The sequence below is a fragment of the Podarcis muralis genome, chromosome 10, assembly GCF_964188315.1.
Source record: "Podarcis muralis chromosome 10, rPodMur119.hap1.1, whole genome shotgun sequence".
Lineage (NCBI taxonomy): Eukaryota > Metazoa > Chordata > Lepidosauria > Squamata > Lacertidae > Podarcis > Podarcis muralis.
The window spans coordinates 63,266,351-63,282,128 of record NC_135664.1 but is presented as its reverse complement, the minus strand read 5'-3'; the positions used below and the strand labels follow the sequence as shown (position 1 = coordinate 63,282,128).

The 15,778-nt window shown below is 45.7% G+C and overlaps 1 protein-coding gene across 4 annotated transcripts in view; it reads left to right on the top strand.

Annotated features, from left to right (window-relative positions):
* The window catches only part of SLCO1A2 (solute carrier organic anion transporter family member 1A2), a 37,821-nt gene extending 23,829 nt beyond the window's left edge, over positions 1-13,992 (top strand). For all 4 annotated transcript variants that reach the window (XM_077935283.1, XM_077935284.1, XM_077935282.1 and 1 more), the window contains exons 8-15: positions 2,187-2,420; positions 3,823-3,987; positions 4,264-4,459; positions 6,518-6,683; positions 7,579-7,748; positions 9,034-9,098; positions 10,929-11,046; positions 12,103-13,992. In XM_077935283.1, the coding sequence (XP_077791409.1) occupies positions 2,187-2,420; positions 3,823-3,987; positions 4,264-4,459; positions 6,518-6,683; positions 7,579-7,748; positions 9,034-9,098; positions 10,929-11,046; positions 12,103-12,316 (1,328 nt within the window). In that variant the 3' untranslated portion in view covers positions 12,317-13,992. The remainder of the gene's footprint in view (positions 1-2,186; positions 2,421-3,822; positions 3,988-4,263; positions 4,460-6,517; positions 6,684-7,578; positions 7,749-9,033; positions 9,099-10,928; positions 11,047-12,102) is intronic.
* The last annotated feature ends 1,786 nt before the right edge of the window (positions 13,993-15,778 follow it).

The window sequence follows — 15,778 nt, the reverse complement described above, 5'->3', positions numbered from 1 at the left end:
TTTTATTTATACTTTTCCAATTTATACATTTCAATAATTTTACAATCATTTCAACATTTCAAAGTTTGACTTCCTTCCCCATCTTTCCGCGGTTCCTTAAATTTATTTTTAAAATATTTTCTGCATATCCAAATTCATTTAATTTGCTCATTTAATTATCTACTTTAAATATATACTCGGGTGGTGCTGTGGGTAAAACCTCAGTGCCTAGGACTTGCTGATTGTAAGGTCAGCGGTTCGAATCCCCGCGGCGGGGTGAGCTTCCGTCGTTCGGTCCCAGCTCCTGCCCACCTAGCAGTTCGAAAGCACCCTTAAGTGCAAGTAGATAAATAGGTACCGCTTTATAGCGGGAAGGTAAACAGCGTTTCAGTGTGCTGCGCTGGTGCTGGCTCGCCAGATGCAGCTTCGTCACGCTGGCCAAGTGACCCGGAAGTGTCTTCGGACAGCGCTGGCTCCCGGCCTCTTGAGCGAGATGAGCGCGCAACCCTAGAGTCGGACACGACTGGCCCGTATGGGCAGGGGTACCTTTACCTTACGAAACTGCAGGTTATTACAATAATCCTGCCAATGTTTTTATCTGTTTGCAATTTATCTGTAAAGATTCAATAAACCATATCCATTCTTTTATAAAAAGTTTGTTATCTTGATTTCTTATTCTTCCGGTAAGTTTCGCCATTTCTACATATTACATAAGTTTTTGTATCCATTCTTCCTTTGCTGGGATTTCAGCTTCTTTCCATTTTTTGGGTGAGTAGCATTCTTGCTGCTGTAATAGCATACATAAATTTCTATAAAATTTAGGTAGTTGTGTCCCTGAAATTCCCAAAAGAAAAGCTTCTTCTTCTTCTTCTTCTTCTTCTTTTACAAAGGTTATTTTGAACATGCTTTCCCATTCATTATATATAACGGAGTATGCATTTTTGCAAGGAAAAAAATGTACATGTTTTTCGATTGGCAAATTGCAACGCAAAATATGGGAAAGGAAGGATTTTGAAGGCGATCTGTATTTTGGTTTGCACATTGGTTTGGGAAGTGTGCATTTTCCCTTCATCCCTACATCCTTCCCCATTCTGCTTTGCTCCAAGCACTAGCCAGCAGAACCCAGTCTCTTGAATCTGGTTTCCAGATGTCCCAGGTCAAGGGGTTCAGCTGTAGGTATTTCATGCATGTATTTCAATTTTTAAAATACATGCAAATGGTTCTTAATTTTTTCACATATGGAACGGCTTAACTGGTTTTATAGATGCAATAGTAATATTTCTGCTTTTATTATATTGCGAAACTGCTTTGAGGTGCTTCATCCAGACCTGTGTGTCCTTGTGCTCTGGTCCAGGACAGCTACTAACGTCTGTTGTTTGAAACTTGTAGCATCTGCTCAAGTTTACCACTTATGCCTTAAAAAAAATAATCATAGACTTGTAGAGTTGGAAGTAACCTCAAGGATCATCTAGTCCATGGGTAGGCAAACTAAGGCTGGGAGGCCGAATCCGGCCCAATTGCCTTCTAAATTTGGCTCACGGACGGTCCAGGAATCAGCGTTTTTTTACATGAGTAGAATGTGTCCTTTTATTTAAAGTGCATTTCTAGGATATTTGTGGGGCCTGCCTGGTGTTTTTACATGAGTAGAAAACATGCTTTTATTTAAAATACATCTCTGGGTTATTTGTGGGGCATATGAATTCATTGATTTTTTTCCTTCAAAATATAGTCTGGCTGCCCACAAGGTCTGAGGGACAGTGATGGGGTGAGCTCCCGTTGCTTGGTCCCTGCTCCTGCCAACCTAGCAGTTCGAAAGCACGTCAAAGTGCAAGTAGATAAATAGGTACCGCTCCGGCAGGAAGGTAAACGGCGTTTCCGTGCACTGCTCTGGTTCACCAGAAGCGGCTTAGTCATGCTGGTCACATGACCCGGAAGCTGTACGCTGGCTCCCTCGGCCAATAAAGCGAGATGAGCGCCACAGCCCCAGAGTCGGCCACGACTGGACCTAATGGTCAGGGGTCCCTTTACCTTTAACAAGTGTTTATAAAGGCATCTTTTTATTTAGTTCCAGAAATGCAGTGTTTACATTCGAAAGTAACCCTGCTTATTGCAATCAAACAAGCGAGAAGGGGAGAATCTACCACTGAGAATGATGGCTACCTTGGCGCTACTAATACAGTCCTCTCCATTAATCTCTTTCTCTCCAGAGGATGTGACTTTGAGCCTCCTTGATGCTCGCTGGGTCGGGGCCTGGTGGCTGGGGGTCTTGATCTGTGCTGCCGTGAGCTTCATCGTCGCCATCCCTTTCTGCTTCCTGCCCAAGTCTCTTCCGAAGGAAGGAGAGGAAAACAGTGCCGAGTTAAACACAAAGGGCAACAAAACTTTGCTACCAGCAGAAAATGCAGCTCATGTCAGCACAACAATTCGAGAAATTGCTAAAGGTGAACGGATTTTTTTAAAACCCCTTTCCCCGCCAATGTTTTGTAATACAGTCATACCTTGGGTTAAATGTGCTTCAGGTTGAGCATTTTCAGGTTACGCTCCGCGACAACCTGGAAGTAACGGAACGCGTTACTTCTGGGTTTCGCCGCTTGCGCATTCGCAGACACTCAAAATGACATCACACGCATGCGCGGAAGCAGCAAATCGTGACCCGTGGATGCGCAGACATGCGGACGCAGGTTGCGTTCGCTTCAGGATGCGAACAGGGCTCCGGAACGGATCCTGTTCGCATCCAGCGGTACCACTGTACTGTCGTACCTCCCCTTATGTATCCCTCTAGATACATAAATTTCGGGATACAAACGCAGCAGACCCAGAAGTATTTTTCCGGATTTCGCTGTGCATGCATGCGCAGAAGCGCTAAACTGCGCTGCCTGCATGCGCAGAAGCAGTCCTCTGGTTGCAAATTCCTCAGGATGCGGCCAGACCTCCGAAACAGATCCCGTTCGCAACTGGAGGTACCACTGTATAGTTTTATTATATATGTTTTTTAAAACATGTTTTTAATAACACACCATAATTAAAATGCACAATAAAACAATCCCATTATAACAGTAATATATAAATGTCCATAATTAAGATTGCCCTTAGAAAAATTCCACCAGCATCTTTTGTAAACAGCTTTGACAGAGCTAGCATGTGGGTACGTGCATATACAAACCTAAAATGTATTTCAAAGAGCCCAGTCCTCCATTGTGGGTAAAATAATTGTCACAGGGCCTTCTCTGTTTGCCGTTGCCAAGGTTGGTGCTGACAGTGGCTCATGGGAGGAGGGGTCTTTCTGGTGGTGGCTCCCTGCTTATGAAATTCTCTCCCCAGGCAAGCACAGCTGGCCCCATCACTGTCCGCCTTTAGACACTGGACGAAAACATTCAAATGTCTCTTGTTATTCCTTAATTTGTAAGTTTCTTTGAGACGCGTCAGTGTAAAAAGCAGTGAAATAATGTTACTACTACTACTAGTACTACTACTACTACTACTACTAGTAGTAGTACAGTGGTACCTCTGGTTATGTACTTAATTCGTTCTGGAGGTCCGTTCTTAACCTGAAACTGTTCTTAACCTGAAGCACCACTTTAGCTAATGGGGCCTCCTGCTGCTGCCGCGCCACCGCCACGCAATTTCTGTTCTCATCCTGAAGCAAAGTTCTTAACCTGAGGTACTATTTCTGGGTTAGCAGAGTCTGTAACCTGAAGTGTATGTAACCTGAAGCGTCTGTAACCCGAGGTACCACTGTAGTAGTAGTAGTAGTAGTAGTAATAATAATAATAATAATAATAATAATAATAATAATAATGATGATGCAACTGAGACTAACTGTTCTGGTTCTTTGTTTTCTAGATTTCATCCCCTACCTGAAAAGTCTGGCTTACAATCCAGTTTACATGCTTTTTCTTTTGATCACTGTGATCCAGTTCAGCGCTTGGATTGGGATGATTACATTTATGCCAAAATATATGGAACAGCAGTATGGGATATCTGCGGCAGATGCCATCTTTTTCATAGGTAAAATGTGTGTGTGTGTGAATTAATAATAATAATAATAATAATAATAATAATAATAATAATAATAATGTTTATTTTGAATGAAGGGCTGATTATGAACTTTATTTATTTAATTTTACACTTATACCCTCCTTGATGAGTCCTACAACCATGAGCACACATGAATAGGAGGGGCCACATATTGAAGGTAGGTTGGCTGTGCTTAAAACACTCGTGGTTCTGCAAGGGCCACGGACAGGGCCATACTCAACCTGCTGTTTTGTGTTTTCTCTCTAGGTGTTTACAATTTACCAATTATATGTGCTGGTTATTTCTTTGGTGGCCTCATGATGAAGAAATTCAAGATAAGCACCTATAAAGCTGCCCACATTGGTTTTTGGAGTTCTATAGTGGAGTATCTCATCTACTTCTCTGCTTTTTTCATGGTCTGCAAGAATGCTAAGGTTGCTGGCTTAACCATGTCCTACGAAGGGTATGTTCTTGCTCTTACGTAAGCCTGATTCCACCCTATTGGGTGGTGCTGATTAGATTGCATAAAGACAGGGATTTTGGCGGAACCTTGCATTCGTCCCTGTTGAAATTAATTTTGTTAGTTTGGGCCCAGAACTCTAATTGGTTAAGATCATCTTGGATCCTGATTCTGTCTTCTGCTACCTCTCCCAATTTGGTGTCATCTGCAAATTTGGTGGACACCCTCTCAATTCCTTCATCCAAGTCATTTATAAAGAGTTTGAACAACTATGGGGCAAGGACAGAACTCTGTGGTATGCCACTTGTCTAATAATAATAATAATAATAATAATAATAATTAAATAAATAATAATAATAATTTATTTATACCCCATTTCTCTGGGTTGTTCCCAACAGAATATTAAAAAAACGATAAAACATCAAACATTAAAAACTTCCCTAAACAGGGCTGCCCTCAGATGTCTTCTAAAAGTCAGATAGCTGTTTATTTCCTTCACATCTGGTGGGAGGGCGTTCCACAGGGAGGACACCACCACCGAGAAGGTCCTCTGCCTGGTTCCCTGTAACCTCACTTCTCACAATGAGGGACCTGCCAGAGGCTCTCAGAGCTGGGCCTCAGTGTCCAGGCTGAATGATGGAGGTGGAGACACTCCTTCAGGTATACTGGGCCGAAGCTGTTACCTCATTCAATCCACATTTCGCTAGCTTCCTTGCAAGAATATCATGGGGGACTTGGTCAAAAGCCTTGCTGAAATCAAGATACACTATGTCCACAGCATCCCCCTGATCCACCAAGCTTATAATTTCATCAAAAAAAGAAATGATTCAGAGTCAAGCATCTCTCCCAGCCCTACTTTAAGATGACAGGGATTAAAAACATAAGAAAGTAAGAATAGCCTGTTAGATCAGCATCAAGGCCAGCATCTGTTCTCACAGTGGCCAACCAGATCACTTTGTGAAGCCTGCAAATAGGATTCAAGTGCAATAGCACACTCCCCACTGGTGGCTTCCAGCAACTGTTGTTGCCTCTGACTGTGGAGGCAGTGAGCATAGCCATCATTGCCAGTAGCCATTGATAGCCGTCCCCGCCATGAATTTATCTAATCCTCTTTTAAAGGTTGGCAGTTCGAATCCCCATGACAGGGTGAGCTCCCATTGCTCAGTCCCTGTTCCTGGCAACCTAGCAGTTCGAAAGCACATCAAAGTGCAAGTAGATAAAGTACCTTCTCCGGCGGGAAGGTAAACGGTGTTTCGGTGCGCTGCTTTGGTTCGCCCTCGGCCAGTAAAGCGAGATGAGCGCCGCAACCCCAGAGTCATTCGCAGCTGGACCTAACGGTCAGGGGTCCCTTTACCTTTACCTTTTAGGTTGGTGGGAGAGTTTAACTACGTGCTATGTGTGAAAGAGTAAAAGTAAAGGTAAAGGGATGCCTGAACATGAGGTTCAGTCATGGCTGACTCTGGGGTTGAGGCGCTCATCTCTCTCTGATGTGCTTTTGAACTTCTAGGTTGGCAGGAGCTGCTGGGACCGAGCAACGGGAGCTCACCCCGTCGCGGGGATTCGAACCGCCGACCTTCTGATTGGCAAGTCCTAGGCTCTGTGGTTTAGACCACAGCGCCACCCGCGTCCATGTGAAAGAGTACTTTCTTTTATCTGTCCTGAAACTTCCAACATTTGACCTCATTGGATATCATCGAGTTCTAGGGTTATGAGAGAAGTAGGAAAAAAAACCTTTCTCTATCCACCTTTTCCCATGCTATGCATCATTTTATCTGCATAAACTTCGCCCAAAGAATCCTGGCACCTGTAGTCTGTGAGAAGGTGCTGGGAACTGTAACTCTGTGGGCTAAACTACAGTTCCCACGATTCTTTGGGGTGGTGGTGGGGAAACCACGTACTGTAATGTACGGTGTGTACGCAACTTCAGACAACCTACAAATAAACTCCTTTTATGCTGGGTGGCCGCCGAGTTCTCCATCTCGAAGAGGGGGCTCTGGGTTTGTTTATTCATTTTTCTCATTGTTCGCAGGCTCTTTGCACACCTTTCTGGGTATTTTTCAGGCTCGAACAAGTCTCCTACATGGAAACAAACTTGTACGCGGACTGCAACCGCCATTGTGACTGCTCCACTAAGGTGTGGGACCCTGTTTGCGGAGAAAACGGCATAGCGTACATTTCAGCATGTCTTGCAGGATGCGACATCTCAAACGGAACTGGGAAAAATACGGTAAGGCAGGTGTTGCAGGAAGCACAAAACTGTCCCCCACCTCCCTCTCTCTCCCTCTCTCTTTCTGATGCCACCTTCTCGTCATCTCCATCCACACCCACTTCCCCCCAACGGGCTGTTTGGGCAAGGAAGATAACAATAACAATAATTTATTATTTATAGCCCGCCCACCTGGCTGGGTTTCCCCAGCCACTCTGGGCGGCTTTCAGCAAAATATTAAAATACAATAATTCATCAAATATTAAAAAGCTTCCCTAAACAGGGCTGCCTTCAGATGCCAGATAGTTGCCTTCAGGGCTGCCTTCAGATATTAGATAGGCGCCACCACCAGAAGGCCCTCAGCGCTGGACCTCAGTATCTGGGTTGAACGATGGAGGTGGAGACGCTCCTTCACGTACACTGGGCTGAAGCTGTTTAGGGCCTTAAAGGTCAGCACCAACACTTTGAATTGTGCCCAGAAACATACTGGGAGCCAATGTAGGTCTTTCAAGACTGGTGTTATGTGGTCTTGGTGTCCACTCCCAGTCACCAGTCTAGCTGCCCCATTCTGGATTAGTTGTAGTTTCCTTCAAAGGTATTCCCACGTGGAGCACATTGCAGTAGTCCAAGCGGGAGATAACCAGAGCATGCACCACTCCGGCAAGACAGTCCGCGGGCAGGTAGGGTCTCAGCCTGTGTACCAAATGGAGCTGGTAGACAGCTGCCCTGGACACAGAATGGACCTGTGCCTCCATGGACAGCTGTGAGTCCAAAATGACTCCCAGGCTGTGCACCTGGTCCTTCAGGGTCACAGTTGCCCTATTCAATAGATCACTCACAGAGGTCAAGCATGCAACCAAAAGGCCACAGGCTGCTCATCCTCTTCCTTAACTGATTTCGTCTTATGTTTTGGCAGGTATTTAGAAACTGCTCCTGCATTTCAGCCTTCGGAAATGACACGGCGGTCCTGGGCCAGTGCAACAGAGAGAACTGTGGGACAATGCTGCAGTATTTCTTGATTTTATCCTTAGTCTGTTGTTTAATTTATTCCTTCGGAGCCATGCCGGGTTACATGGTCCTCATAAGGTACTAACTGAAGAGAGGTGGGAATAGCAGGATATATAGGTCTTGGGAGACAGGCGAGTCCCATTTGCGACGTTGTTGACTCAGAACGGCGCATTTGTCTCCTCCTCAGAGTGTCGAGGTTTATATTTCATAGCAGATTTGGTCAGCTTAGTAAAACGATCTTTCTGCCCGCCTTCGGTTTTGGCGAATAATGCTCCATGCAAAAGACGAGGATTTTCTGTGTGACAATGAGGAGCAAAAGCTGAAGTCCAGGTTGAAGTACCTTTTCTGTGGGAAACAGCCACACAGATGCCCTGAAGTGTGGTCACGTTATTAATACACGTGCCCTTTGGAGCGTGGGATCACACTGTGCAGAAACAGCTCCCAAGCTCTCCCCATATAAACCGTCCCAAACTTTTGGTTCATCCTCTGAGGCCTTTCTTTGTGTGCCTCCTCCATGAGAGGTCTGAAGGTGGCAACACGAGAACAGGGCCTTTTCTGTAGTGGCTTCTGAAGTGGGATGCTCTCCCCAGGGAGGTCCACCTGGCGCCTTCATTGTATATTTTTAGGAGCCAGACGAAAACGTTCCTCACGCCTTTGGCTGATTTATATCCTACAGCCTTTTAAATGTGTCTGTGAGATGGGGAGGTTATTGTTATGCTGTTTTGTTTAGCCAGTGTGGTATAGTGGTTAAGAGCAGTGAACTCGTAATCTGGTGAACTGGGTTCGATTCCCCGCTCCTCCACATGCAACTGCTGGGTGACCTTGGGCCAGTCACACTTCTTTGAAGTCTCTCAGCCCCACTCACCTCACAGAGTGTTTGTTGTGGGGGAGGAAGGGAAAGGAGAATGTTAGCCGCTTTGAGACTCCTTAGGGTAGTGATAAAGTGGGATATCAAATCCAAACTCTTCTTTTTATTATTATTTCCATGATTTTCCCTGTATTTTATTATGTGAACCACCCTGTGACCATATGGCAAATAAACTAAAAATTAAAATAAAAGCAGTTGGGCAGGGGTAGGAAACTAGATTCAGTTGGGGGGCTGCATTCAGATGCTGCCAACCCTCCCTGAGGCCACTCTGACATATAGTTCTCATATTATTGTCATTTCATATGATGCCATAGGACTGCAGCATCAGTTTGCAGCTGGAAAGGATGAATCTTTGGGCTGCAAAATGTGCCCCTTGCTCACATACGATTAATGGAGCCTAAGAGTTAATTGTTTAACGCTGCAGTTCAACAGCAATGTGATGCATAGCACCTTTTCTCATTTACTGGCTTCATGGAAAATTCTCTTCTTCTCCAGGTCCCTAAAACCCGAGGAGAAGTCATTTGGTGTGGGTCTCCACTCCCTGGCAGAAAGAGTTTTTGGTAAGGTGTTGGTTACTTTAAATTGCACTTCAAAAAGATGAGCAGGCACATCCAAAACATACATTTACAGCATTATTGTTGTTGTTTAGTTGTTTAGTCGTGTCCGACTCTTCGTGACCCCATGGACCAGAGCACGCCAGGCACTTCTGTCTTCCACTGCCTCCCACAGTTTGGTCAAACTCATGCTGGTAGCTTCAAGAACACTGTCCAACCATCTCATCCTCTGTCATCCCCTTCTCCTTGTGCCCTCCATCTTTCCCAACACCAGGGTCTTTTCCAGGGAGTCTTCTCCTCTCATGAGGTGGCCACAGCATTATTACATCACTTTAAACAACCATAGCTTCCCCAAAAGAATTCTGGGAGCTGTAGTTTGTTAAGGGTACTGAGAGTTGTTAGGAGACCCCTGTTCTCCACACAGAACTACAATTCCCAGAATGTTTGAGCAGTCAATTCCTCTTCCCAGGGAACTCTGGGAATTGTACCTCTGAGAGGCAAATATGGGCCTCCTAAGAATTTTCAGTAGTCTTTCAAACTACAGCTCTCAGGATAGATAGATTTTAGGATATGGTAAGCCGACAAATGGATCACTTCATAAACCTAGACAGCATCTTAAAAAGCAGAGACATCACCTTGCCAACAAAGGTCCGTATAGTTAAAGCTATGGTTTTCCCAGTAGTGATGTATGGAAGTGAGAGCTGGACCATAAAGAAGGCTGATCACCAAAGAATGGATGCTTTTGAATTATGGTGCTGGAGGAGACTCTTGAGAGTCCCATGGACTGCAAGAAGATCAAACCTCTCCATTCTGAAGGAAATCAGCCCTGAGTGCTCACTGGAAGGACAGATCATGAAGCTGAGGCTCCAGTACTTTGGCCACCTCATGAGAAGAGAAGACTCCCTGGAAAAGACCCTGATGTTGGGAAAGATGGAGGGCACAAGGAGAAGGGGACGACAGAGGACGAGATGGTTGGACAGTGTTCTCAAAGCTACCAGCATGAGTTTGGCCAAACTATGGGAGGCAGTGGAAGACAGGAGTGCCTGGTGTGCTCTGGTCCATGGGGTCATGAAGAGTCGGACACGATACAACACTATACAACAACAACAAAGCCGGCAAATTATGCAGAGGTTACATTCCAGGGACCACGCCTAAAGCCAAAATTGCATCTAGTCAAAACACACTGGGTGCAATAGCAGGTGGAACGGCCAAACTCCCCCCCCCCAATGCCCATCCCCTTTCTGCCCCTTTTGAATTTCTTTTCTCCCCCCCCCCCTTTTTGCTAAGCTCATAAAGCTGAATGCACACAAGTTAAATGTACTTAAATTGTGGTCTTACTGTATATGGTTCTATTTACACATGTATACAGTTTAGGCATAGGATGGAGGGGCTCACAGCATAAACATTTCAACGGATCTTGCCATAGCTTTATGGCCAGCACAGAGCAACACGTGTCTCTGTGTCTCCAGCTTCCAGAATCAGCCAAAACTCACACACACATGCAGTCCTGCTTGGCCTGTTGTTCTCCATACTAGCATGGCATGACATCCAGCCGGGTGAAATGTGAGCAGCACCACTCCTTTGTTTCCATGGCAACAGGGCAACCTCTTTGGACATGTAAATGGCAGTACTCAGCTGGCCAACTTGGGCCGTTGTTTTTCAAAGAAACTTGTCTGACCAGTTCAGTGGCCTCTTCTGCTAGATTGTAAACCTCCTTGGTGCAGAATCACAGGCCTGGGCGTGACCCCCCCAAAAAACCCACCCCATCGTAACAGTGTACTGTTTACAAAAGCCCCCCAAATGACCCTTCTTGTCTTCATGTCATATTCCATGTAGCTGGAATCCCATCACCTATTTATTTTGGAGCGATGATTGACACTACCTGTTTGAAATGGGGAACCAAGAGCTGCGGTGGTGAAGGAGCCTGCCGGATGTACGATTCTGACACATACAGGTATCGCTGGAAAATCCCTGTCTCTCTAGCTTTGTGCTATCTCTAGAATATTGTAGAGCAGCTGGGAGGGCAGCCTACACAGTAGCTTCTAGGTCAGGCTTCCTCAACCTCAGCCCTCCGGATGTTTTTGGCCTACAACTCCCATGATCCCTACCTAGCAGGACCAGGGGTCAGGGATGATGGGAACTGTAGTCTCAAAACATCTGGAGGGCTGAGGTTGAGGAAGCCTGCTCTAGGTGTTGCTGCATCTCCCATCACCCCAACCTGTGGCCATGCTGGCTAGAATTGCCTCCAACAACATCTGGAGGGGCACAGCTGCAAATGGATGCAGCTGATGCCTCTGGGTACAGTCCAGTTTATTCTGCGGCATCACATATCAGGCTGAGTGAATGAATGAATGGAGGGGTGGGAAGCCTGTGGCCTTGCCCAGATTTTGATGGACTGCAACACCCAAATCCCTGACCATTCTAGGTCTGATGGGAGCTGTACGGGCACTGCATTGACTAGGTCTGCTCCAGAGCCTTGGAAGATAGCTTTGAGGCTGCCACAGCCACTAAGTGGTGTATGTATCTTCTTCTTTGGCGATCACTCGTAGCCGAGTAAGATTGTCTTCCATGAACATGGTTTTAACAATGAGTCTGTAAGTGACTGTGGAGGCCAATTCTGGATCCACACGTCCTTCCACAGTGGGGACATTGGTGCCCGGGCAGGAGTTGATCATGGTGTGGATTTGCCAAGCATACCTTCCTCTTAGCACATTTCTCCCTTGCGTTCTGAGTTTGAGTGTCTTCAAAGTCCATGAAACCTTTGGTGAACAAATAACAAATACATAACACACTGTTTCACACAAGCACTGGCACACACATAGAAGTATGTATCTGTGTTCAGTGTAACATGCAAACAAGCCTTAGGTTACCAAGAAGGCCAATGAAAATAAGCTGCATCAGTGCATGGAGGTGACTTGATTCTCCTTTGGAGAACTTCTGGAGCATGAGAACTTCTGGATACGGTGCTCTATGGCTGCTCTTTACTGATGTTGTCCAAATTGCATTCCAGGCAGCTGTACCTGGGTGTGCCCTCCGCCCTCCGCGCTGTGTCCTACATCCCGTGTGTGCTTGTGCTCCTCATTTTAAGGAAACAGAACAAGACTTTGGTGCAGGAGGACAAAGAATTGGAAGCCAGAGAAGAGGAAAATGGGTCAGTAGAACAGAAGGATGTACCTGCAGCCCAGAACAGCACACATTTACATCAAGAGACAATGGACTTGTAAAAAGCAGACTTTAAAGAGGACTGGTGGCTTTGAGGTTGTACGTCAAATGTAGGTCATTATCACTTCTCCAAGTCACCTCTAGAGATCTTTCCAGAATACATATATTACATACAGCAGAGTATGGGGTGACTAGTGTGGCTCGTTCTTCATGACTAAAGTTGTAAGTACTGTGTGTTCTATACTATCATAGCTGAGCCTCTGGGTTTGTGCTTTTTTTTTGGTGTGCACGTGTTTCTGTAATAATTGTTCCCACATATCATTTCAAGATTTCTACAAAATAACGGAAAGGAGAGAAGGGGCCATGGCAGCTTTCGCTCACTCCAGTTTTTCACTTAGGCTGGATCTAGAACCATCCAAAAAACATTTCAGGAAAACACGTTGTAAACCTTGTTGGCGAAAGATGGAACTCTACAGCGCCATTTGGTGTCACAGTGTGATAACACGTTTAAAGCGCTTTTTCTTGACTAATGTAGCCGAGTCCTTAATACAGTGGTACCTCAGGTTAAGTACTTAATTCGTTCTGGAGGTCCGTTCTTAACCTGAAACTGTTCTTAACCTGAAGCACCACTTTAGCTAATGGGGCCTCCTGCTGCCGCCGCGCCACCGGAGCACGATTTCTGTTCTCATCCTGAAGCAAAGTTCTTAACCTGAAGCACAATTTCTGGGTTAGCGGAGTCTGTAACCTAAAGCGTATGTAACGTGAAGCGTATGTAACCCGAGGTACCACTGTACATTTGTTGCTCTGTCCGCACTGTACATTTTAAGAAGTATGATACCACTTTAACACAATCATGGCTTCCTCCAAAGAATCCTGGGAAGTGTGCTTTGTTTGGTTTTTAAAAAATATTTTCCACAAAGTTTTCAAATTTTACGTTTCAAAATAGGCATCTTTCATTATAGCCATGCATTCAACGACTTCCCTCCCTCCTCCTTCCAAGATTCCATTGATTTGCTTACATGTTTTTATATATCTGTCTTAATTCAATTCCCCCCTCTTACATCCCTTTTAAATAGGTTATACTGTCGAATTTACCTTAGTTCCGCCAGCGTTTTTGGAAACTGTGCTTTGTTACGAGTGCTGAGAGTTATGCGGAGACCCCCGTGACTCTGCGAAGAGGATTTACTTGTTAAACCGCTCTGGGAATTGTAGCTCTGTGAGGGGAAGAAGGGTCCCCAATAACTCTGTCACAGCACCCTTAACAAACTATTGTTCCTGGGATTCTAAGCTCCCCACTGCAATGTCTGTCTAAAGTGGTATAACAGTGCTTTAAATGTATAGTGTAGATGGGACATTCATTCAGGATGGATCTCAAGAGGGCATACAGAGGATTCCCAGGTGGTGGAGACCCAGACCTGCTTGGCTTCAGAGAGGTTGCTGGCAACTGGCACAGTGCAGAGGCAGGAGATGCTACATGGAGCTTGGCTTTCAGCAAAGCTGATGGAATGAGCCCTGCTTTCAATCTCAGACCCTCCAAATGTCCCTATTTTCCAGGGACATCCCTGATTTAGTGAAGCCGTCCTGGTTTCTTATTTGATCCTGGATTGTCCCACTGTCCCTTAGGGTGTCCCTATTTTCATGGCAGAAATGTCGGAGGGTATGGCGTTATCTAACCCTGAGACCCCCGGGTATAGGGTGGTATATAAATTCAATAAATAATAACAACAACAACCCCCAAGCTGTCTGAAAGCAATCCTGTACAGTGAAGGTTTTTATAAATGTTTTATTATGGTTTTATATATGTTGGAACCTGCCCAGAGCAGCTGGGGCAACCCAATCAGATGTGTGGGGTATAAATAGTAAAGTTATCCTTATGGAATGGGACGTCCCTATTTTCATTGGAGAAATGTTGGAGGGTATGCCATCTTTCCTACTGAGGCAGCCTGGTGGAATGGTTGCATCCAGGTGAGAGGAAGCCTGATGGAGCTGGCCTGTCACACCAGAGCTGATGGAGGACGTGGGTAGCTCTGTGGTCTAAAATACTGAGCCACTTGGGCTTGCCGATCAGAAGGTCAGCGGTTTGAATCCCCACGACGGAGTGAGCTCTCATTGCTCCGTCCCAGCTCCTGCCAACCTAGCAGTTCCAAAGCACACCAGTTCAAGTAGATAAATAGGTACTGCTGCGATGGGAAGGTAAATGGTGTTTCTGTGTGCTCTGGCTTCTCTCACGGTGTCCCGTTGTGTCAGAAGCAGTTTAGTCATGCTGGCCACATGACACGGAAGGCTGTCTGTGGACAAACGCTGGCTCCCTCGGCCTGAAAGCGAGATGAACGCCACAACCCCATAGTTGCCTTTGAGTGGACTTAACCGTCCAGGGGTCCTTTACCTTACCTTTTACCTGGTGGAGTGAGCTTGGCTTCCCAGCTCTCCAAATAATGCCAGGTGCTGGCACCAGGCCTGCTTTCAACACGACAACAAGCATAGCGCAGTGTCCTCACTCAAGAAATGCCAGGGAGCCGTCCACCTCTTCCTAAGCAAGTGTTAAGAACCTCTTCAGCATTTCTCTCAAGTTCGTCCTCTTGCGCCAAGGTAACCGGGGAAACCTGAAAGGATACAGTGCGTTCAAGTCCCACAGCAGGGAGAAAACAAGAAGCCTTTGTTAGTTAATCAGTGGATTTGAATATCATCCTGGGTTCTCTCTCTCTCTCTCTCTCTCTCTCTCTCTCTCTCTCTCTCGTTGCCAAGTGTTTCCAGACCTACTTAACTTGCATTTTTCATATCTTAATGGCAGGGAGGAAATTCATGGACCTCTCCCTCGGATTCTAGAGCATGAGACTCTTAACCTAAGGGTTGTGGGTTCGAGTCCTACACAGGACAAGAGATTCCTGCATTGCAGGGGGTTGGACTAGATTATCCTCGTGGTCCTTTCCAACTCTATGGTTCTATGATTCTGTGCTATGCATCTGATCACTATGGGAAGACAAGTGGGAGCTGCAACGCAGTGTTGCAGCGCATCCCCACTTGCTTGGTGGAGTGTTCTTGTTCAGGGCTTCAGCTGTTCTGGTGTAGAAGCCTTGCCATGCTATTCAAGTCGCTTCAGAAGTTGGGAAAGGACAAATGATGCCTTTTCTTCCCCCCCTCTTCCCCCCTCCTCTCAGGGACTTCCCTTGCTCTGCTATATCCTGTAGGTATCCTGATTAGAATAACAGACTTGATTAGAGATCTGCAAGTTAAACTGACAGCTCAAGCCTCTCACACACATCTGTTCTTCGCAGGAACATTTCCAAAGCGGAACAGGGCAAGCACAAAGGACATGGAACAGCGCCACATCGTGGTAGACCATAGGGATGCACAAATCTGTCAATTTCAGCTTCTCATTTTTCCTATTTTAAGAGTGTTTCACTGCGTTTCCACATCAGCTTTCTTTTTTTTTAAGCCCTCACGAAAAAATAAATTGCAGAATTTTAGTGTGCATTTTGTCTAATGCATACATTTTAAACAAGCAGTTTCCACTGATATACTGC